Source organism: Scophthalmus maximus, chromosome 12 (genome assembly GCF_022379125.1).
Source record: "Scophthalmus maximus strain ysfricsl-2021 chromosome 12, ASM2237912v1, whole genome shotgun sequence".
Taxonomy (NCBI): Eukaryota; Metazoa; Chordata; class Actinopteri; order Pleuronectiformes; family Scophthalmidae; genus Scophthalmus; species Scophthalmus maximus.
Genome location: NC_061526.1, coordinates 6,733,577 through 6,755,818, shown reverse-complemented (window position 1 = coordinate 6,755,818; position 22,242 = coordinate 6,733,577). Strand labels below are relative to the sequence as shown.

Here is a 22,242-nt window from a genome sequence, read left to right as displayed (position 1 = left end):
TAAGGTGAAGGGGTTTAAAATCCCATAATCTGTCTAGAGTGCAGATATGAACGCCGCCAGACACCGAGGAGTCCCAACATCTCAATAATTAGGATCGGTTATGGATTTGACTAGTGAGACTACACAGTTACTCATCGGGATCTCAAGGGTTGTTTGTTTTGTTTTTTTTGAGATTTATACGAATCCTCAAATTACAAATAATCCGTCCAGCATGAACGACTACAAAAAAAAAAGATGCTGGTAATTGACCATGAATACACGTTTAACTGTTACACTGACACTGATTGTATATGAAGATGGTCAATTATGTTAAATCATTTGGAGAGAAAAAACTTCTAAGGCATTTTTAGACATTTACTCACAAATATGTTTTATTTGTGTGACTTTGTAGCATGGGTCATGAAAAACAACCCTTTAAAAATTTGCATCTTTATTTGAAGAAATGAAAAGTGTTTATTTACTTTGATAATCATAAACAGTTTTCAGCCAGTTATGACATTTTAACTGTGGCTTCATTTGGTCGTTATTTGTGTAATAGGCCCCATGTCATTTTAGCACCAATAAATTAATATTGACAATATTTGCAAGTAAGAAAATGGAACATTGTTAATTTTAAGGTTGATTGAAAACATTAAAAAAATGATATGCTTAAACATAATTTTTAGGGCTACAACTCTCTTCAAAATAAATTGAGTAATCATGTAGTTCATGAGACATCCTCATACTAACATGAACCCGAGAACAGCAGCATGTTCTCACAAGCCTGTGACCTCCGTAAATATTTACCCGACAGTTGAATAATAATCTGTTCACGGAGGAAGATTCTCCTGATTTTATCCTGAGACGTTCAGCAGAGTTGAGGTTTCTAGAAAGCGTATTGGAATTACTATACAGTGGCCAACCATTTGATGTGTTAGATCCTAAATCTAGATTAAAATACCAGGTGGGATTGGTCGGCTAAAGGAAAGGTGGTTTTGCGTGCGTGCGTGCGTGCGTGTGTGTGTATGTATGTGTGGCACAGAAGGGGAGAAATGACCTCAGTGAAGATCATGCTCACAGTTAATCTAACCCCTCCAAGTTTCAGACACTTTGCGCCACTGACCACTACACACACACACACACACACACACACACACACACACACACACACACACACACACACCTCCATTACGAGAAATCCTCCAGCCCAATCTGTTTAACACTTTGAGGGCAGACTCAATCTGCTTAAGCGCTCCCAAGCCGTTACAACAGGATGAATGGTAAGATGGCGATGGGATGAACGGATGATGTGTGTGTGTGTTTGTTGAAGAGTTGATTGAATATATATATATTTGTCAAATAGATATAATGAGGAAATTACCGCCACTCCCCATTGCAGTGATACATTGTCTAACCTCAAGGCCATGTGTATTGAGTTGACTGGTTGACGGTTGAACTGGAAACTCCTAATGAACCCTTTTGGTTTAGTTTTAAATGAAATCCAGCAAAGGGTCCGTTCGACATGCTTTGTTCTGGTAAACGCGGCATAATGTGTAACCAACAAGAACAAACTTTGTTTTGTTGTGCTGTCCGGCTTTGATTTTTCATCATGGTGATCTTCCACGTTTTTATCTTCCGACCAGTTGAATGTTATGGTGAACTGGAGGTTGCTGCTCGAGTTAGCTCAGAAAAAAGACATTTTTCACGATCCCACCAGGGGAATCCGGCCACAGCTCACGTGTGCGATGGACTCCCAGTCTGTCCTGGGCCGCTCACCCAACACGCACCGGTAAAGTTTTTAGACTTAACTTTTCAGATTCGGCATTTTGCACTCGACAGGTTGTTGTTTTTAGAAACACATTTTGAGTTCAGTAGATGCATGAAGGTGTCGTTCCACCGATTGCGCTTTTTCAGTTTTAATTCAAGAAGAATATGTAGAAAATGTGTTCGCAAACACTCACTCGCACACACACTCGCACACACACACACACACACACACGCAGCCGATATAACGTGGAACCCCACTTGACATAATTAATTAGGGGCTTAAGCAGAAGCCTCCTGCTTAAAAATGACCTGTTGATTTTGCCAACAGGCAAAGCGGGGGGGCATGCACGTGTGTGTCTGTGCGTGGAATGGGGGGGAGGGGGGCTGTTACCCTGCTGTATAAATCCACACCAAGCACAATTAACAAGCAATTGGGAGGAGAAGTAATTAGTATTATCTGCTTATCACCATCAACCCCTATTCGGAGGAAAAACGGGGTTGAAAAACATAATGACACACGCACACTAATTCCCCTCCAGGCAAATGTGTAAAGGCTAATTACAAGCTCATTTGCAACTGAATGGCAGTATCCTCTCTCAGACAGGTCTATCCCCCTGCGTCCCCCCCCCCCACCCCTCTCGTTCCCCCCGCCACGCTGGCTGTTAGCTTTGCCTCTCAGCCCCGCGCTGCTATCACTCGCCAAACAAACGACAAACAAACAAAAAAAACGGACTTCCCGGTCCGTCACCGGGCCGTGAAAAGAGGAGAGAGAGAGAGAGAGAGAGAGAGAGAGAGGGAGGAAGATCCTTTAATTCAATAGACACAGGTGACATCAAGTAAATGTGGACTCAAGGGGAGGTTTCATTTAAACCCTTAAGTGGGAGTTCACACCTGCAGTTGAGTTTTAATGGAAATAGTCATAATCTGTTAAAAGTCGAAAAATGGAAATGAGGTAAAGAGACGCAAATAGTTTGATGACTGTTTATTCTCTGTCTATAAAATGTCAGAAAGAGATTCCTTGTCTCTTCTCAACCAGCTGTACGAACCACTGACATATGAAAATGATCATAGAAGGAGTAAACAGTCAGTCAGTTCAAAAGGTTGAACCACGGACTTTTTGGTGTTGCTTAAAACCAAAGATCAGCTGAGTATCAAAGTTGACGCTGATTCATTTGTCTCACAGTCAAATAACTGATTAACGTGCCAATAATCTTACTCACTGTGTATTGTCTATATGAGCTGCGATCAATCTTTTTTCATTAGCTCTGCCGAGGTCAAAACTGGTCAGTAATTCAATTGACCTCTCATCTCTTTTTCCTGTAGCAAATTTACAAACCTAACAAATGTGTTGTGCCTCAATTTGCGAAATCATGAAAAAATCAAATATGGCGTCGTACACAAGAAGAATGCATTTGGACTGAAACTGAAAATCCTGTAACCTGGTTAAATATCATTAACTGCGAACTTCTAAACTCCACCTGAACGAAGGTATTGTCATGGCAGATCTGGACGACATATGTAACTGTCATCATAGAAACAGGAGTGCTACAAACTAGACCCCTACTGATATTTCGGTTGGCCAACAATATCGGCCGATATGAGCGATATGAAATTAGTTATTGTACAGAATAAACAATGCAGGTGGAAAAAAGTGCATTTATGTTTACATTTTAGGTCAAATTAATTTTGTCAAAGTTATTTAAGTTATGGTTAAAGTAAATTTAAGTTTATGGTTAAACTACAATATCAAGCCTGAATTACATTTCTTTATCATTAAGGTTTGATAACGACATTTTGGGAATCATTGAGAGATTAGAATATATTTATGTATATATCGGCCGATGTTATCAGCATCGGAAATCTTGTACTCCCTAATATTGGTATCGGCATCGGGCTCCCAAAATCCATATCGGTTGGGCTCTATTACAAACTGTAGAGATTTACGTCCAAGAGAACTTTCTTCTTTTTTGTTAATTATTAAAAGAGAATTTACATTTAAGAGATCTGAGTTCTACTTTGAGTCTTTCAGGAAGTCTTGGGAAACCGAAAGGAGATTCTTAAAGGGGCAGTGATGTTGTGGCACGTGACTCCAGACAGTGGTCTTGTGTCGTGTCGTGTCACCGTGTCCTGTTTCTCAACACTATATCATCCCCCCGGTGAGTCGGAGTCACAAAGCTCCTTTACACTTCGAGGTGTGAAGTGAAAAGCCGCGCGGAGATTTATTTGCATAATGAGATGTTCTTTTTTTTGTTGTTCAGGTGTCGTTCGCCGGGCGCAACCGGGTCATTATTGTTCCCTCCGGTGTTAACGAACCACTCCCCCAGACATATCATGTTCCATGTTTGAGGGATCAGCTTACCGGAAAGCTCGCGGTTAGCTGGCAAACTCTAATTTAAGCCTTAAAAAAGAAGGAAAAAAAAATGCCCCGGCGAATCACTGCTCGCGCTGGATTATTTGTTTTCCTGCTCGCCTGATTGTGTTGTCGCAGAGCTTTGACTACTGAGAACTGCCTGTTTGTCTGACTGTCTGGGCGACACGGCAGGTGATGTAACGGGGCCGAGGAACAGGAAGTTCTCTTTCTCCCTTTCCAAGTTGTAAAGGAATCCGATGAATGAAAAATTATGGAAATGTAGAGTCCTCCACAAGCGAGTACGTGAGGGAATTTTAAGGTTAACATCAGGCCGACGCATTGTACTTGATAAAAAGTAGATTCGATTATTTAGATGGAATTTTTGTAGCTGCCGCCCCACCTAACGTGTCCATTTTATAGATAAATGAATGTAGAATTTCTCAGGCCACTGTAAAACCTGAAGTGATATTTAATCAGATTAATCCTACATGTGATTTAAACCAGTGTCTCTCTAAAAGCACGATCAGGAGCATGGATTGTAGAGTCAAGAAACCCTTCATACTCAAAAGACATTTTTTACTATACTTTTACTCTGAAAATATATATGATAAATACGTGCCATGTTGTGTTGATAAAGAATTCACAGGTCTTCATCCGGGGCGATTCAGTCAGATGAACAGGAGGCCAAAGTGTTTCACTCGAATATCGCCTCATAGCCCTCCTCTTCCTCTGCTTCCCTCCATCATCATGTGTGACAGGTGTTACTGGAGTTGTTTAGGAATCCTGAGGGATTTAAGGTGGGACTTATTCTTACCTAATACTATAATGCTCATTAATTCCTGCTTTGGTGACTTACCCCCCTCGATCCTCTCTGGTCGGCCCAACCCGGCCCGGCACAGGGCAGGCGGGGAGAGGCACTGACTGGATGGATCATGTGTGTTTTTCGGAGGGGGTCATCGCCGCGGAAGGCGGGAAACTTTGGGATTGTATGATCGGGGGGGGGGGGGGGATGTCTGCAATTATGGACAATTTTTCCATGACCCACCGAGCACAAGGTGGCGTGTCGGAGAGGTGGTCTCCACTTGGGAGTGTCTTGCGGCCGGCGATTCTCATGCATCAAAAAGTTTCACAAGTTTAGTTAATTACTCGACCCGACTATGCAAGCGTCCGCTCCTGTTGAAGCACGACACACTCAGTCCCTGTCCCCTTGCACTCTGCCTGAACTCTAATCCAATTGTAAATTGAGTCAGTGTAGTTAAGTGCAGTTGAGCCCCGTCAAGGGAAATATAAATTTGGACCCGATTCCCGTCGTGCGCCGCTGAGGGACGTTTTCTGCGATTGCGTGAATTTATGTCTAAAAGAAAGAAATAGGAGAAAAAGAGGGGAGGAAAAAGACCTTGGGGTTGTGACTTTCCAAACAGCTGGGAAAACTAAAAAATACATTTAGTTGCAGTTAATTTGTTGTCATGGGCCATAATTGTCTGTAACAATTAGGGAACTCGAAAAATGAAGTAAAGCCAATAAATGCCAGTATTGATTGAATGTGACTACAAAACAAGGGCGATTGTGAGAACTGCGATGATTATTATATTAATCAATATTTCGATTGACAGAAAATCCATTGCCAACTGTTCTGATCATTTTTTTTTAAAGCAAAAATACCAAATAGTCCCTCGTCACAGCTTCTGGATACTACAATAATGATTCATATTTGTATTATTCTCTCACATATTATGGGCCAAAAAGATAATCGACAGATCATGAAAATAATCAGCAGATTCACCCGTAGTGAAATAATCCTCAGTGGCAGTCCTGCGCCCTAAATGCAGCCAAACGTCCATATCCACACTGATCACTAAAGCTTATTTGAATTTTGATAAACACTGGTGTGATAAGTCAGGAGTCATTTTACGTTGTGCTGAACAAATTACCAACTGGTTTGGGACAAATATATCACCGATCAGCTCCTCGCGTTGTGAACCATAGAAGTCGTGCTGCTTTGTAATAATTTCGGGAGATTTATGTAAACATAAATTAAGCAAAGTTTCATATTGGTAAACATTACTGCTGATAATGACGTGTCTGTGAAAGGCTAATATCGGCCGATATTATCAGCCAACCGATATATATCGGTCGGGCTCTAGTAGAAACGACTAGAAATTGACTTCTTCGTTACATGTGCTGCATTTATGAGCCACAATATGATGTTTAAGAGTCAAACTGTAAATGCCGTAATTCGCATTGTGCCGAATGCTCAAGTCCTCTCTCAACTTTTGTTTTGGATTTTAAGCCATTTTTCCCAATTGAGAGTTTAGTAATTTCACTCGCAAGATTTTGTTTTTGTGTGTGGGACAAATCATCACAATCATCATTCTGACACCACGACAAACAGTGAAAACACACACCGCCACCCTCACTACGGGCTTATATTGACAGCTTGACCAAAGTTTAATCTGTCATATAAATCCCGCTTAATCTCCTGTTTCACGAGCGCACTGACTGCGGCGGGTGTTCGGCCAAGTTTGTGGGCATCAAAACAGCGGCTTTGCTGCTTCACTTTTGACGCCACAAATCAATACGCCGCGTGGAAAATCCTTGGTTATAGCCAGTAAGTAAGTAAGGAAGGCAAGATAATATCAGTGAAATCCTCCAGGTAATCTTTGAGGCGTTGTCGCCATACGGCCCACGTTGTGTTGTGCAAACAATGGGGGTAATTGAATCATGGCTTCCATCATCTGTTACCGAACTATTGTGATTAATGAGCCTTGCATTAGTGCATCGATCGAAGCAGAATTAAGCCACTGTAAATGTGTGTGTGTGTGTGTGTGTGTGTGTGTGTGTGTGTGTGAGAACATATGTTTCGGGGTCTCCCTTTTGCGGCGTGCGTTTGTGTGAGTACAGCAATGTATTCTTGAATGACACGGCTCTTGCGTAAAGCATAACGACCTCTAACAATTACTCACCTGTGTGTGTGTGTGTGTGTGTGTGTGTGTGTGTGTGAGTGTGTGTGTGTGTGTGTGTGTGTGTCTGTCTGTGTGTGTGTGTGTCTGTCTGTGTGTTTTGGTCTGTTGTGTCTTCTCCCGCTGGGTTTATGTGACAGCAGGGGCGGGAGGCTAAGAGGCGTTAGCTTGGTGAGAAGGATTACCTATATCTGTTAGGCCTCCTTTTCTCTCCCCCGGGCAGTGTCACGTCTCATTACTTCTGTCCTCCAGCCTGGGTAGTCTGGCTTTAGCGGGATACATTTAAAGACGCAGGCGGCCGGGGCGTCCAGGAACACCAGGTTTAGGGGCAGAGTGATACGTGTGCCCTTTGCTTGAGAGCACCCCCCCCCCCCCCCCCCCCCCCCCCCCATCTCATGTAAGCAGACAGGTAAACTTCTCCCAAAGCTGGCATTGATGGCAGCTAAGCCAGTCACTTGTTTAAGTGACACGGATGCCCTGCATCTCGGCGTGCGGTTACAAGTCCGTGTCCTGGCCTATACGATACGCCTGCGCGTTAATTAAAATACGAAAAAAAAGAGGAAACAACGTCGCATAGATGAAGGTCGCAGAAGGAAGAAAGCACCAGCGCTGGGCCGTGTAGAATACTGAGGGTGTGGGCATACACGATCGAAGCCATTTAACGTTAATGCAGAAATGATTCATATGTTAATGTAGTGGGTGATTGACAGATTATTATGGTCAAAACTTTCGATAATCATTTTTTTTTTTTACGTTTAAAGTAGAAAAAGCAAAACATTCAGTGAGTCAGCCTCAGAAATGTGACGATCTGCTATTATTTTCCTCACACAAGACAATTTTGACCTGCATCTTATTACCGTATTGTGACACATTAGGTGCATAAATCAATCAAATCCTGATAATAATCAGCAGATTGATTATAAGTTATCATTTCTGCAGCCCTTGACCGTCACTCCTAAGGAAAATAAAAAGCAGACGATGCTGAAGAAATTTAGTCGTTGTGAGAAAATTGATTGACACCAACGGTCGTTCATCGCGGAAAAACTAGGAAACATTTTCTTTCCAGTTTCTGGGGTGTGAGTGTGTTTGCTACTTATCTCTGCATCGCTTCAAAAAATTATCAGGTTTCAGACGTTGGTCGGACAAAATACTTCAACAAAGTAATCAAACAGAAGACGTGGGATCAATATAACGCGACCCTTTGTCTTTTTGCAGAAAACCTATGGATTTAGGATAATCAATACATTAACTGATCATGAAAAACAACTGTAAGTTACGGCCCTAAGTTTATCATGACTTCTCCAAATCTCTGACGAAGTTTGTATCAGAATTCAATAGTTGTTTCGACCTGTGTCAGTTGATATGAGTTAGCTCATCAGGAAAGTTTCGATATGAGAGTAAAAAAATACATTTTTAACTTTAACTATTATGTCTACACTTCTTGGCACTTGTTAAAACTTCCTCTGTGTCCATTCAAGCATATTTAAAAATACTTAGAGAGTAAGGTAATCCATTCTTGTCAGTTCTTTTTTTTTTTCAACGGTTAACAAATTGTTTACTCAACACATGTAAAGATCTCTTCAACCTTTTCTTCGGAACCATTTGGCCCGATCACTTGTAAACCCCCTTCTAGTCAAGTGGCTCATTAGGCGAAAAATCACTGACGCTAAGCTGAGTGGCAAAAACATCCTCTATGGCCCTTTTTGTCTCCCGAGCCGCTGTCGAACATGCTACAGTGGACAAACAGCCGGCTCGTTTGTGCCCACGGTCCATTTAGCGAATTCCTCTCATCAGCGTGGGTCATCGACTGCCCCATCGCTCACCCGCTCGCTGACCCGCGCCGAAGGGCCCGTACGCGTCTGCAGCGCCTGCACGTTGACCCCGTGCATCTCGTTGCCCTCACCCACCCCCGCCTCTCGAAGAAACCCCCCCCCCCCCCACCTCCCTGCTCATCTCGCCCTCCAGCTGGTTCCCCTCCACCGTCCAGAAGCCACGGAGCTCTCCTGGCCTGAGCAGGGCGGCTAATCTAGATGGCGGGAGGCCTCCCTCCTGCTAGCGTACACAAGAGAGGGCAGCCCTAATTGCTTATGTCGTAAAGCTCTCTGACCCAGATAAGCCGTCACTCCCCAAAGCTGTCGAGATAAACCCCACTTTACCTCACCAAACCTGCCTCTTCTGATCCACACAAGCCCCCCGACCCCCCAACCTTTATGCACCTTCTGCCACATTAACACCCAGGACAAGGGGAGAAGGGGAGAAGACGATGAGCCACATTGGTAGAAAAACTTCTTCATCTCCTTTGATTAATACCAACAGATAATTTAAGGTTGCCTGCATCAGGAAGATGTGGTATACTCAACCTGCGCACAGTGTGTCGGCAGGAACCTTGGAAGAAATGGTCTCGACTGTTGCTCAAAGGAGGTGGGACAAGCAAACAGAAGTGCGTTTAAATGCGTGAACGAATCCACCGGAAAGCAAAAGTTCCCATATTTACCCGCGAACACATGGCCTGATTATGTGGCCGACGATTAGGTGTGTGCTGCCCAATGAAAGCCGACCCGAGGCCGAGAAGACGCGGCGTTGCGTGCCACCGGCCTCTTGCGTGCCTGGCTCATCGCTGAGCCCGGTAATGCAGGCTTAGCCAGAAAATAACCACGGCGCTTCGGACAATCGTCAGCGTGCCGAATGTCGCGCACGTGCTCCGCGCCTTCCAACAGACGGCCGTCTCGCCGGTCGTCGCTCGGGACGACTGAAGATAAGGAGAAAAGAAAGTGTAGATGTTTGGTGGTAAGGGCAAAAGTTCATTCAGACCACATCATTCAGGAGCCTTACTAGAGAGGTCGAAAGCACATGGAGCAAGTGCAGAGCAAGCTTATCTTTTGGCGTTAACTTTTTAAAAAAGGCCAGTTACACTTGCACCTTGGCCGATTGCTTTTATAAGGGCGGATTTGCCTGGCAGTAAGGGAGGACACTCGTCTTGCTCCCGCCTATTTAGGGTGACCATATTATCGTGATACCAGGTTTTTGTCCGTCTAATGTAAACACTGCGGCCGCTCACATTAAATGTGACTAGTGTCGGAGACACTTGACACTTATTGCGCACTGTATAGCACAGGGCGTAAGATGGGGCCCTTTCAGTCCACATTAATACAGATCGTAATTACTAAATAGGAGCTTTTAATTGGATGCCGGCCTGACTCGCCCCATAAGCAGCCATCACATGCCACTGGTACAGGGATGCCCTTAAATCCCCACCTTAAGCCATGTTACACCACAGGTTCATGTCAGCCGTGTCAAGTGCTCAGTGAACGATACTCCCACTGATATCTTCTACTTCCACCGACTGTGAAGGACCCGCAGTCTCGAAATGTCCACATCGCCCCCTCCAATGCCAAACTCCAAGTGTTTGCTCAAATGGGGGGAAAATATGCTTCACTGTACTTCGAAAAAATATGTCTGTCCTGTTTCCCTTGGATTTCTTTACTCCTATTTAAGTGATCCTTCTAGAAACCCGGTTGTCAATTTGTCAGTTCAAATCCCGCCGGTGAAGTTAATTGATTGGATTTGTGCATTTCCAAGTCGCAGAGCTTCCCGATGACTAAAGTGCAGTTGTTCAGTGTCTGTACCTCGTGTAACAATTAAAACTAAAGTAAAAGACGGGTATGGGTGGAACAAAAGTCATCCAGTAGGTTTAATATAAATTCCAAACATTACAAATCAGGCATTATATCTTGTGAACACCAAAAAGAAAAGAATACATACAAAAAAACAACCGCATTTTCAAGTAGGGAAGAGACACATGACACACTTCACATGATCACATCATCACAAGGTCATTTGTTGAAATGTATCTTACTCAGATAAAATGATTTTATTGTGGTTCTCAAACAAACAAAAAACTCTAAAATGTTCTGTACCGTACATCATTTGTCCACACACTTGCGTGCTACAGTTGATCCTGCTTGGGGGTCATTTAAAAAAGTTCCAGTTAAACAAAAACATTTCCCCAATAAATATATATCACATTAACACTACGAGTGAAGAAAGGAAAAAAGTATTTAAAACTCCAAAATCCACGATTACATGACAGTTTAACACTTAAAAGTAACCAAACGTTATCTTCCGCATGTGCGGTTCTATATGCGTTTCACTGAACGGATATGAGAAAAGTGGTTTAATACTGTTTAATATCTGTATGTACCCGTGGGTTGTTGAATAAAGTATAAGGTCTATTATTTGACATTTGTATACTAGTGGTATTGAGATAAAGATCTCCACAGTAATCTTTGTAGTTACACTTTGATCATGCGGTACTTTTTAAATTGTTTGTACCCACTAACCCTGGCACATTCTTCTCAGAAAGGTGGAGAAAAAAAATACCAGAGCTTCAGATAATCTTATCTGCTACCCGTCCTCAGTAGTTTATTTCACAGTGTTGGCAAAAATAATAGTGTTGTACAACGTCTCTCTCTCTCTCTCTCTCTCTCTATATATAAAGTTGTCGAGTGCTTTGTTGTGCCGACGGCCGTGGCGGGGAGAATTCCCATCCCTCTCTCCGAGCACCGAAGCACACTGATTGTTGTGTAATCCCTGTGTTTCCTGACACCGACTTCAACCCTGGACTATATACAGCGAGCGGCCGAGCACTTAACACGCGAGCGTCTGTTGCCATCTGGTGGCAAGAGCACACCACTTATTGGCACGGCACTCAAAAGATACGGCTCTGCCTATTTTCCTTTTGATAATGAAGATCGCAAACATTGCTGCCCGCATGCGATCTCAGCTGGACTTCCGAGGAACAGGGTAATCTTTTGATCATCTGTCAGCGAAGTGTAGCACATTAATCCTCACGTGACACACAGTGAAATTAGAATTTCTGGTTCTTTGAATATATGTAGAGTCCGTGGCTCGCAGTCACTTGTTTGTGTCTATCTTTTATATGATATCTAGGTTTCTGAATGTGTATTTGCTGCAAAATAATCTGACGAGTCGAGTTTTTTTCCTTGGCGGGATGCTGCCAGAAATCCCCCGAGAAAATGTCCCTGCTGCTCCTTTTCAGGAGTTGGATTAGCTTCAACTCCGACTGTGCTATCATCACAAGAGATCATAGCAGGCAGACTTAATGTGGTTAAATTAGAAAAAAACACACGTGCATCATTTCAGCAGAAATCCTTAGAGACGGATACTAGAGTCCTGGTTTTTTTTCGTCTCAGCATCTTCTTGTGGAGGATGGGTATTTGTTTTTCAGGCCCTCTTTGAAGCTGCGGAACAGGACCCGGTTGCGTTTGTTCTCCTCGTCTTTCCTGGCATGGAACTCCCCCTGGACCTTGAAGCCGCGGTGCACCACGAAGGCCGAGCTCAGCACCGAGAACCTGTATCCGGCCACGTGGAGCTCGCAGGCCTGGGGGGGGGATGGTGAAGGTGAGGGAAATGACGAGGCCGACATGAAGTGGGAGGTGAGGAGATGGAGGAGGTGAGAAGAAAGGTGACGGGAAGCAGGGAGAAGAGATTCTTTTCTCAGAAAGAGCTTGGAGGCTGGCAATATTCTTTGGAACAAATGTTCTTACGGTCAGGGACCACTGAGGCTGACTAACAAATTGTCGGTTGGGGGTCTTTTCGTGGTATTTGTTGACGGCAGCAGAGAAAATATAGAATAACCGCCAGCCTTAAAGCCTAAAGTTCGAGGAATTCGACACATTTAAAAACTCAAACTACTGAGAAATAATGGCTTCATTACTCTACGGCTCAAAAACAAAACACTGAACATACCCGATTCAAAATTCATATTTAAAGATGGCCGGCGGTTCAGGACGAGGTTGTGATTGAGAATTCCGACCTATACTCTCTCCGCCAAGGAGTTTATGCCATTTGTTCAGGTGGTTTCTTTCTGGCACGATTACTCGACGAAAATGATTGAGTTCATGAATATAATAACCTCAATAACAGCAATTGTGTCTACATGCTTGTTTGTTGACATCGTCGTAATCAATTACTTCATTGGTCTATAAAATGCCAGAAAATATGGATTCCTTAGTATTTTTTTAAAGGGCACCATGTCTTCAAATTGCTTGTTTGACTGAGGCCTTGCACGCAAGTCTAAACTTCTGATAACTTTTCTCTCAGCAGCAACACAAATCGTGTAGGACTGCGAGCTCACATGATTCAGTATCGGGGGCAAGATTTCTGTGTAGATATTCATGATATACCGACCTGGCTGATGCGATTGAAGCCATATTGCTTGAAGTTCTCATCGTAGAGGGGCACAGTGTGGGGCCCGATGTAGAAAGGCTCCCAGGGGTCCGCCCAGGTCAGCGTGTAGGCGACCTCCAGGCTGCCCGTCCCTCTGACGTGGCTGTTCACCCACCGCGAGTAGTTGGTGGGGGCCTGACAGCGGGGACACAGCTCCTCGTAAAACGGCCGGACCTCCCCCACCTGGTAGAGCTGGACCAGCTCCGGCTTGGTGGCGGGCATCTTCCTGGCGTGGCGGATCTCGAAGGCGGGCAGCACGAACACCTCGTCGCCCGCCGGCTGCCGGCTCAAGATCATGGCCAGGAACCGCTGGTGCAAGTCGGCGCTCGGCATCATGTCGATGTCCACGACCAGGACGTAGGAGGACTCTACGCCACCCCGCGCCACGTTGCGGAGGAGGTTGTTGGGGTAGGAGATGTTTCCGCTCATGGCATAGTTCTTGTGCTCGTCCCTGTGGGTCTGCAGTCTGGAGAAGACGGAGGCGCAGTCCTCCAGCCCGGCGAAGTGCTCGTGGTCCTGCTCGGGGAAGCTGGCCGTCTCCCCGGAGAGGCAGACCAAGTGGAAGTCCACCAGGGCCTGGATCTGGGGGCAGAAGAAGCTGAGCGCGTACACCAGAGCCGTGGCGAACTTGACATCCTGCCCGTGCGCGAAGATGGCCACGGACAGCGGGTTCTTCCACCGCTCCAGGAGGGATTCGAGGTGATGCAGGTTGTTGATGGTCGTGTGCGTGGCCAGCGCCAGCACGTTGACGTCGGCGCTGGGCTGCGACCCCGGCTTCTGGTTGGCCGTGAAGTCACTTTGGATCAAGTGCCTGTACGCGCGGTACTGGCCGCTGCTGTCGAAGATGCCGCCGGTGGACAGCGAGTGGCGCAGGCGCTCCTTGCGCGCGCTCTTCTCCGGTTGCGCATTCCTGCGGCCGCCGGAGCCGCCGAAGAGCTCCGAGTAGCGGTACCGCTGCTGCCGGCCGTGGAACGTGGACAGGAAGGAGAGGTACATGAGCTGCAGCAGCGCCACGATCAGCAGGGCGCTGAGCACCACTTTGAACGCGGAGCATTTCTTGGGGAGATGCATTCCAGAGGGAGACGGGCGAGTTGACCGGGGTTTTACGCACGAGGACAGCCGAGGTCCGAGCAACCGGAAGCGGGCTGCCGTTTCCACGGCAGCGGGATATTTCTGTCCGAGCCTCGCGCGCTGAGCGTCGCCCACATCGCTACCACGGCGCCGGGAGCGCGGCCGCGAACACGAACACGAGCACGCGACGGTACATGCTCCAAATGGCGAAGGCGCGAATCAAAGCACGGAGCTGCACCAGTTCCGGGGGTCTGCCATCAGATCACATCACAGTTGTTTTCATTGTGCTGCGACAGCGGCGCATGTCGATGTCGTAATAACCGTAATGTGTGGAGGAAAGGCGCCGGTGGGCGTGGTGTGTGTGTGTGTGTGGAGGGGGGAAGAATGAACTGACTGGATTGAAAGCAAACATCTATTTTTTTTTACTAATAATAATGGTTCATTATTTAATTCCTGAAGAAACGTATCTAAATTAATCCCATCAATAAAGTTTTCTTAGCTCACCCAGTGCACCTCATATGACGAGGTGGCCGAGTGGTTAAGGCGATGGACTGCTAATCCATTGTGCTCTGCACGCGTGGGTTCGAATCCCATCCTCGTCGGTAACATTCATTTATGCCATTTTTTTCCTACTATTATTTATAGTTATAGTAACATCTGGATACTCAGTTGCTTAATCATTTGTAAAATGTTACTTCATAAATACTATATTTAGTATCTCTTATATATAAAATAACAGTAATACCAAAATGATCCTTGAACTTTTTATATCACCTTTTTTCCTTGGTAACTTATACGTCAGTTCTCTTTTGCAAAAAATATCTGGAATACTAATTTGAGTGATATTTTTTTGCTTTCTATTTCACTTTTACCATCAGAGGCCACCTCCACAAACCAATGTCCAGTGAGTCAATATGATCTTTGTAATTTTTCCTTATATCATTCTTTTCCACAGTTACTTATGTCTTTCTAATATATCTGTTGTCTCTTGCAAAAAAGTATCTGGATAATTCAAATTAAAAACAAACCAAAAGGTAACATTGCAAGTCGCTGCCATCTTAAAGCGACACGCCTTACCTCGGGGCAGTGTGCGTTGCTTATGTCACCTTCTGAAGACACATTAGCAATTTCTATTTTTTATTTGAATTAAAACATGTCATCCATTAGAGATATACATATTTTTTTAAATAATGTGTGCTGAGGTTGTGTTCAGAGAAGAAGCAGTGGTTGCTTTCGTATTTTTTATGAAATTACCTTTCATAGCTCCGTGTTGATCCAACAGTGCAGACAAATTTTAACCGATGGAAATCAAATCAACCCCCACATTTGATTTGCATAGAATGGGTTTAACTTCCTGAAAAACATTGTAGAGGTAGTGCCATGGTGTATATGTCAACATGTATTTGAGTCACCGCACAACAACGCTGAATTGTGACAATTTTTTTATTCATTAACAAAAAAAAACATCTTTGTCCTTACAACTACATGAACAGAGTGGACAGTGTCCGTCAGGATTTGGAAGGCATTTTCCTCACTTTAGACCAATTTCATTTTTTACTATTCCAAGCTCAAGCATGTGCAACAGATCAAAAAGAATATGACAAGTTTTATTGTGTTTTTTTTAACGGCAGGGCTTCATTAAGGTGTGTAGTAATACAATCCAGCAGCATTTCAATGCATCACTTATGTGTTAAGACAATTTTCTGAGTCGTGCGTGTCACCGGAGGGAGGGCGAATAAAGCTGGCACATTAATTTTTGATCTACAGTGACATGTTTACAGTATAAACTCTCGTTCATGCTCGGAACACAAAATGCCTCCCAGCACCTGCTCTGCGTCGGCAAGGAGCGACTTTTTGCACAACTTCCACCTGCTGTAGGGCCATTTGAAATCAAGCCATAATTTGTCTTTATATTTAAGTCGTTAGTCCAAAATCGTAACTTTACAAAATCCACTGATCAACAAGTATGAGGCTGAAGTTTATTGTTGAATTCAAGCAACAATATTTCACCTTTATTTTAATGGAAAATATAACAAACAACGTGATTTTTTTTCTTTTCACTAGCATTCGCACTGAACATACGTCAGAAGAGCACAATAGATGCGCATTGCGTGTCTGTTGAAAATTACTTCAGTACCAAGTGGGGCATGTTTAGCGGGAATTTCAGTAATCTCAAAAATTCCAAACGTTATTCTGTGAAGAGATCCGTTTTCAAGACTACATTTTTTGTGACTCCAAACTATGTTTTTTCGATGCTGCAGAAATCATAAGGCCCTACTGTCGTCCTATAGTAATAATACACTACGACACTAAAACACCGGCGCCGCTTTTAGACCCGCCGCCTTCGCTGTCCCTGGAGGAGGACGCCGCCGACTGGCCCTTTTCCTCCCCTTCGCCCTCTCCCACCAACCGGATGTTGTAGCGTTCCCTGTACTCTGTGAGTTCCCGCCCTTTCGTCTGCATCTGCGTGTTGATGGACTCGATTATTTTGGAGATCTGCGGGGGCGGGGGGAAGAGAAGGAAATGTTAGATCCTGGTCTGAGGTCGACTTCTGTCTCCTGACGTTTGCAAACTTCAAACGAACACATGCCGAAACAAGGTTTTTGTTATTAGTGGACTGAAAGGTTACACGTGTTGACCTCCCATTACCTGTTCTTTGTTGTTTTCCAAGGCTGGTAGAACTTCTTTCACCGTCCTCTCCACCAACACCCCTCCGACCAGACGAAAGCATTTCCTCGAAGGATCCACGTCCTTCAGCGTGTCAACTACTAGGCTGAACGGAAAAATGAGAAACGTGAGCGACAAAAAATCAACCGGAGATTATTTATTGGAGGCGGCGGCGGCGGCGGCCAAACCTGTGCTCGTTGATGTCCATCTCCAGCTCGGCAGCTTTAGAGGCCATGCTGCGCTGTTCCTGACGCATCCTCTGAAACGTGGCCACCACCTGTCACGCAGTCAGGAAAACACAGCTCTGTCTTCATGCGGCTCATTGAATCGTGACTTTTGATCGTCACTCCTGATCATTATTTCAAACAATTACATCAGTTATGGCGTCAAACACATTGGGCTGTTTAGACTTCATGGGGGAACAAAACCGCAGCACTTGCTGCTTTTATTGTGCATCTTCACAGGCTAATTAACAGTCGTAAATGATGATGTATAGTTGTCGTAACTGCAATGTATTGTAGAGACACAGTCGTTTGGTCCGTAAAATGCCCAAAAATGTCGTGACAAGAGGGGCTGGTGGTCCTCGGTGATAAAAATAGCTTCTCCCCCTTTCACCACCCCATCACAGGCGTGTGCTACTTTTAAACGGACCCTATTTGACTGCCGGTCACAATCCAGCCTCCTTAGCAACCAAAGTGATCGGCGGAGCTTCAGTCTGCATCTCGGGAGGAAACGCTTTTGTGGCGAGGAAGCAGAACGGATGGACGCGCTACGGTTGACGGGGGGGGGGGAAGCTAGCGTTAGCTCCCCCCCCCGAGCTGGGCGAGCCCGATTAGGGCGGTGCCCGCTTTCCAGCCCGACAACCGCGACGGAGACTGAGAGCAAGACAGAGGGCCGGAGGTGAGGGTGTACCTGCTCGGCCGAAGGGCCGGACTGTTTCCCCCCAGTGCCGCTGGCGCCGCTGGGCTTGCTACCCGTGCTGCTGCTGTTGGCTGCCATCTTGGAAGGGTGTTGCTGCGAAGGACCCCCGGTGCAAGGAGGTGTAGGGCCGGTCCGCGCGACTGCCTGCGCGCAAATGGGGTCCAACTTGCGAGGGGTGGTTTCGTTATTCCTTCAAATAAGGTTAAAAAATATAAATATCTAAATGAATTCAGGTCAATACTACTACTTGTAATAATCATAGTAATAATAATAATAAGCAAATAATTTTAATAATAAGCAAAACAGTATATCCAAACCATTTCAAACCTCAAATTGCAAAATGTACAAGATGAGACTTAATTAATTCCACACACCGGGGAAATTAACTTGTCACAGCAGCAGCACAATAAAACATAGCAAAAAGCAAAGCAAAAATTAAATAAAAATAGAAAAGAACAATTAAAATTAAAATAAAAAAATATACATTTTGAACTGCTGGACCTTTTGTTTGATTTTGTTTATTTATACATTTTATTCCTTTACTTAGGTGCCCATTGATTTCAAAAAGTATATTTTGTGTTGCTCTTTATTTTTGCAATATGCACCTTTTGAAAGAAGGAAAAACGCAACCACGAATTCTCCCCAGCAGGTGGAGGTGGTGGGCCTTGATGCTGTTTTTTTTGTTTATTTTTTGCAGCTGAGAAGAAGAACGAAGACTTCCGGTTTCAGAAGAGTGACCTGCACACACCATGCACACTTTGACCAAAACGTGAATATTGTGACCCTGACGTGGACTGAGCAGAGAAGAATGTGACACAGGCCTCCTGCAGCGTCAGCCGGGTCAATGTTCACGGTCAGGTGCACTTTGGGATCAGCAGCTTGGAGACACAGGATCAGGCTGCAAAACAGGTCTGTTTACTAATCTGACAAGAATATATATGCTTTTTTTTTTTTTTTAGCTGAAAGCCCTTTTAACAAGGAATCTATGATAAAAATCTACATTTTCATTTTGTAAAATCTCTATACATTTCATATGTTTTGTGTTTCTATTTGTTGCAAATAATCTGCCTTTGCAAATTATTTTTGAGCGATGTATTCCATAGCCAGTCACTAAAACAAAATGTCTGGTTCTTGTGTATTTGCTTCACGACTTAAACTATGAGAAGATCCAATTGAAAATGAATTGACAACATCAGTTCAAAAATGATAAACATCAACGACAAAAGAGTTTCATTTCAACTTCTTACTAGATATGCATGATTTATGCCACCCAAGTCTTTGTCATGGTGGATTTTCACATAATTATAAATGTATCCCCCCAAAAAAACAATGACACTAACATTGTTAAATGTGATCTAGCAGAGATTAATTGCAAACATTGGTCTCTATCTATATCGTTGGGAATTGAGATGAAAAAAATATATGTGAAGGAATTTGTACGTGAATTATTACTTCCGTATTGCTTTTAAACCCAAATAATGCCCCGCATTATTCGAATATAATTTGTATTATTTACTTAGACTGCCTTGAATGTCCTCGTACCCTCATAGGATCACCATGGGTGCAGAGCTGCACAATAGCATACAGTAAATAAACAACAGAATGTCTAGTGCAGTTAATAATCAACTTCCTGTTGACCGGACCTGCTTGCCTCGGCATGCTGCTCGTCGCACGCTGTGTAATGACTCTCTTCTCCACGCAGCATGTCCACCGCTGCGGCCCACCCAGTGGCTGCCGTCTGCCAGGCGACGGCCACCCCGGACAAAGAGGCTAACTTCTCCGCCTGCAAGCGGCTGGTGGAGGAGGCCAAGGGGCGGGGGGCCAGCATGGTCTTCCTGCCCGAGGGCTTCGACTACATCGGATCCAGTCGAGAGGAGACGCTGGCGCTGTCCGAGAGCCTGGCGGGAGACACGATCTCGCGATACACTCAGCTCGCCAGGTAGACAGACTACTCTTCCCAGGATAATTTTTGAGATTTTGTAATGGGAAGAACTAGTGGAAAAATATTTCATAACTGTATTGGTACACTTTACACTACCAAGCAGGTTGCCACATTTACAGGAGGAATGAAAACTCAAAAGTCTCCTGCTCTTATAGTCAGGACTTGATCAATTCTTCTTCCAGAAAGTTGGAGGTGTGGCTGTCGCTCGGGGGGTTTCACGAACGAGGACACGAATGGGAGACGGACAGACGGATCTACAACAGTCACATCATAATTAATGACAAAGGTAATTTATTTATATTGTTAAAAGATTTTAAGACTCCATGTTGTTCATGTTGATGATTCCTTTTGGTACACACACACACAATATGTACACTGACTTTTGTCATCACACCCCCAGGTGACGTCGTTTCAGTCTACAGGAAGTCCCATTTGTTTGACGTGGAGCTGCCGGAAAAAGGCGTGTCCCTCAAAGAAAGTGCCTTCACCATCCCCGGACCCGCCCTCGTGTCTCCGGTCCAGACTCCCATCGGCAAGGTCTCATTTTACGAGATACTAAACCATCATCATCATAGAATTTCATGTTTTCCCAGCTGCAGCTCAACATTACAATCTGTTAATATGTTTGTCTTTGTTTTCGACCGTTTTTTTTTGTTGCAGGTCGGTTTAGGCATCTGCTATGACCTGAGATTCCCGGAGTTGTCGCTGGCTCTGCGCCACCATGGGGCCGAGATCCTGACGTACCCGTCGGCCTTTACTGTCGCCACAGGAGCTGCTCACTGGGAGGTGGGATAAGCCACGACGCGACTGACAGAATTTCTACAAGATACAATTTTCAATCTAACCGATAAAAAATATGCTTTAAATGCACGCAGGTGTTACTCCGCGCACGCGCCATCGAGACCCAGTGCTTCGTTCTGGCGGCCGCCCAGGTAGGTCGGCACCACGAGAAGCGCTCGTCGCACGGCCACGCCCTGGCGGTGGACCCCTGGGGTGAGGTGCTGGGTGACTGCGGAGGGGAGAGCCCAGGCCTGGCGCTGGTGGAGATCAACCTGGACAGAGTCGGCAGCACGCGGAGAAACATGCCGGTCGAGCGGCACCGCAGAGACACGGGCTTCTACCGCAGTGTGGAGGAGACTTGACCTCAAGAGAAGTGCAGATGATAAAAAATGTGTGTCACTGGAAAGACGGTGAAGTCAGGCAAGAGACTCAACAAGAGTAATGGGTCACAGAGGGGACAAGCTAAATAAGGTATAGAATAAAAAAAATGAATTTAGGTAAATAAATATTTCATAAACACTTCTTGCTTCCTCTCCTTCCCTTACTGCTTCCTGTGGCTCCGCCCACATAATCTATACAAGAAGTCAAATCACCTGGCTCACTCTCCCTGAACAAAGACACCTGGCTGGGCCGCATGGTGGAGGCCTCGTCCTTCACAGCTTTCTCATTGTCTTCATGAAAAGTGTGAGTTCATCTTCTTTTTTGATGGTTTATCAGTTTATAAACAGATCTGATTCTATATCGTGGATAATTGTGTTGATGATTTAAATTTGACTTACTTTAGTCGTAGGTTTGGACGACATTTTAGTGAGTGTTGAGGTTATATTTGTTTGTTAGTTAATTTCATGAAAGACGCAAGTATATTGTTTAATATTGTATTGTGTTATCTTCCTTTTGTCAGCACACAATTAAATAATGCAACAGAAATCCTGAGTCTGTGTTCTTTTGTCCTCACCAACATTGTTCATTTTGAAAATTGAAGGAAAAGTAAAACTGTCCCAACTTAGTTTTTAAAGGCCATTACTCACTGATGGTAGTTTGTGGAAGTAAGAACCAGTGAAATGGTTTGATATTGTTGAGTTTTGTAAATTCTTACAATAAAACATCCCTGTGCTACTCATGAGTATTGATGTGTGATATTTAACGTATGTTTTGAAAAAAAAAGGCTTGGAATTTTGTGCAAAATTCAAACTGTTTGTGCTGATCGGCCATAAATCTGAATATCTTATGTTGCTCTGCTGTTTATCCAACACAAAGTGTTGATTTGGTAACAACACGAGATGAGAATGTACATATCTGACGTGCTAAAATGATAAAAGCAGGCTGTGTTCATCTATGTGGAAGAAATGATTTCCTCTGTGCAATTGTGTACCTGCATAGACCAAGTGTGTCAATTTGTGAAGACTTGAGTCCTCGTGAAGTGACCACAAACTGCTGCGTCAACATTGGAAGCGCTGTTTACTTGAAACTCATTTTAACAATGTTTTTACTCTTGAGCAAAATAATTTACTGTTTTAGTTTGTTCTACTTTGTCTTACTATTACTACTTCTGTTGG

The 22,242-nt window shown here is 44.5% G+C and overlaps 3 protein-coding genes and 1 non-coding gene across 4 annotated transcripts in view; 2 read left to right on the top strand and 2 right to left on the bottom strand.

Annotated features, from left to right (window-relative positions):
* The window catches only part of nit1 (nitrilase 1), a 28,266-nt gene extending 6,653 nt beyond the window's left edge, over positions 1 to 21,613 (top strand). Inside the window, exons 4-9 of the mRNA XM_035608045.2 lie at positions 18,662 to 18,873; positions 19,667 to 19,903; positions 20,089 to 20,192; positions 20,307 to 20,443; positions 20,567 to 20,692; positions 20,782 to 21,613. Coding sequence (XP_035463938.1) covers positions 18,809 to 18,873; positions 19,667 to 19,903; positions 20,089 to 20,192; positions 20,307 to 20,443; positions 20,567 to 20,692; positions 20,782 to 21,048 — 936 coding nt within the window. The 5' untranslated portion in view covers positions 18,662 to 18,808 and the 3' untranslated portion in view covers positions 21,049 to 21,613. The remainder of the gene's footprint in view (positions 1 to 18,661; positions 18,874 to 19,666; positions 19,904 to 20,088; positions 20,193 to 20,306; positions 20,444 to 20,566; positions 20,693 to 20,781) is intronic.
* On the bottom strand, positions 10,720 to 14,708 carry b4gat1 (beta-1,4-glucuronyltransferase 1). Its single transcript, XM_035607469.2, has 2 exons — positions 13,267 to 14,708; positions 10,720 to 12,457 (listed from the first exon to the last, which is right to left on the bottom strand). The coding sequence occupies exons 1-2, from the start codon at positions 14,374 to 14,376 to the stop codon at positions 12,266 to 12,268; spliced, it is 1,302 nt and encodes a 433-aa protein (XP_035463362.1). The 5' UTR covers positions 14,377 to 14,708; the 3' UTR covers positions 10,720 to 12,265.
* Positions 14,897 to 14,978, top strand: trnas-gcu. Its single transcript has one exon. It is a non-coding gene; the product is annotated as a tRNA-Ser (tRNA).
* pfdn2 (prefoldin subunit 2) lies at positions 16,678 to 18,042 on the bottom strand. The gene is made up of 4 exons (XM_035608778.2): positions 17,956 to 18,042; positions 17,232 to 17,320; positions 17,026 to 17,149; positions 16,678 to 16,872 (listed from the first exon to the last, which is right to left on the bottom strand). The coding sequence occupies exons 1-4, from the start codon at positions 18,040 to 18,042 to the stop codon at positions 16,678 to 16,680; spliced, it is 495 nt and encodes a 164-aa protein (XP_035464671.2).
* Positions 21,614 to 22,242: the final 629 nt, after the last annotated feature.

Coding starts and splice junctions, on each gene's coding strand:
- pfdn2 (XM_035608778.2), bottom strand. CDS start 18,042: ATGGCAGCCAACAGCAGCAGCACGGGTAGCAAGCCCAGCGGCGCCAGC. Junction 17,321..17,955: donor CCGGCCCTTCGGCCGAGCAG/GTACACCCTCAC, acceptor ACTGCGTGACAG/GTGGTGGCCACGTTTCAGAG. Junction 17,150..17,231: donor ATGGACATCAACGAGCACAG/GTTTGGCCGCCG, acceptor TTTTCCGTTCAG/CCTAGTAGTTGACACGCTGA.
- b4gat1 (XM_035607469.2), bottom strand. CDS start 14,376: ATGCATCTCCCCAAGAAATGCTCCGCGTTCAAAGTGGTGCTCAGCGCC. Junction 12,458..13,266: donor GCTTCAATCGCATCAGCCAG/GTCGGTATATCA, acceptor TCCCCCCCCCAG/GCCTGCGAGCTCCACGTGGC.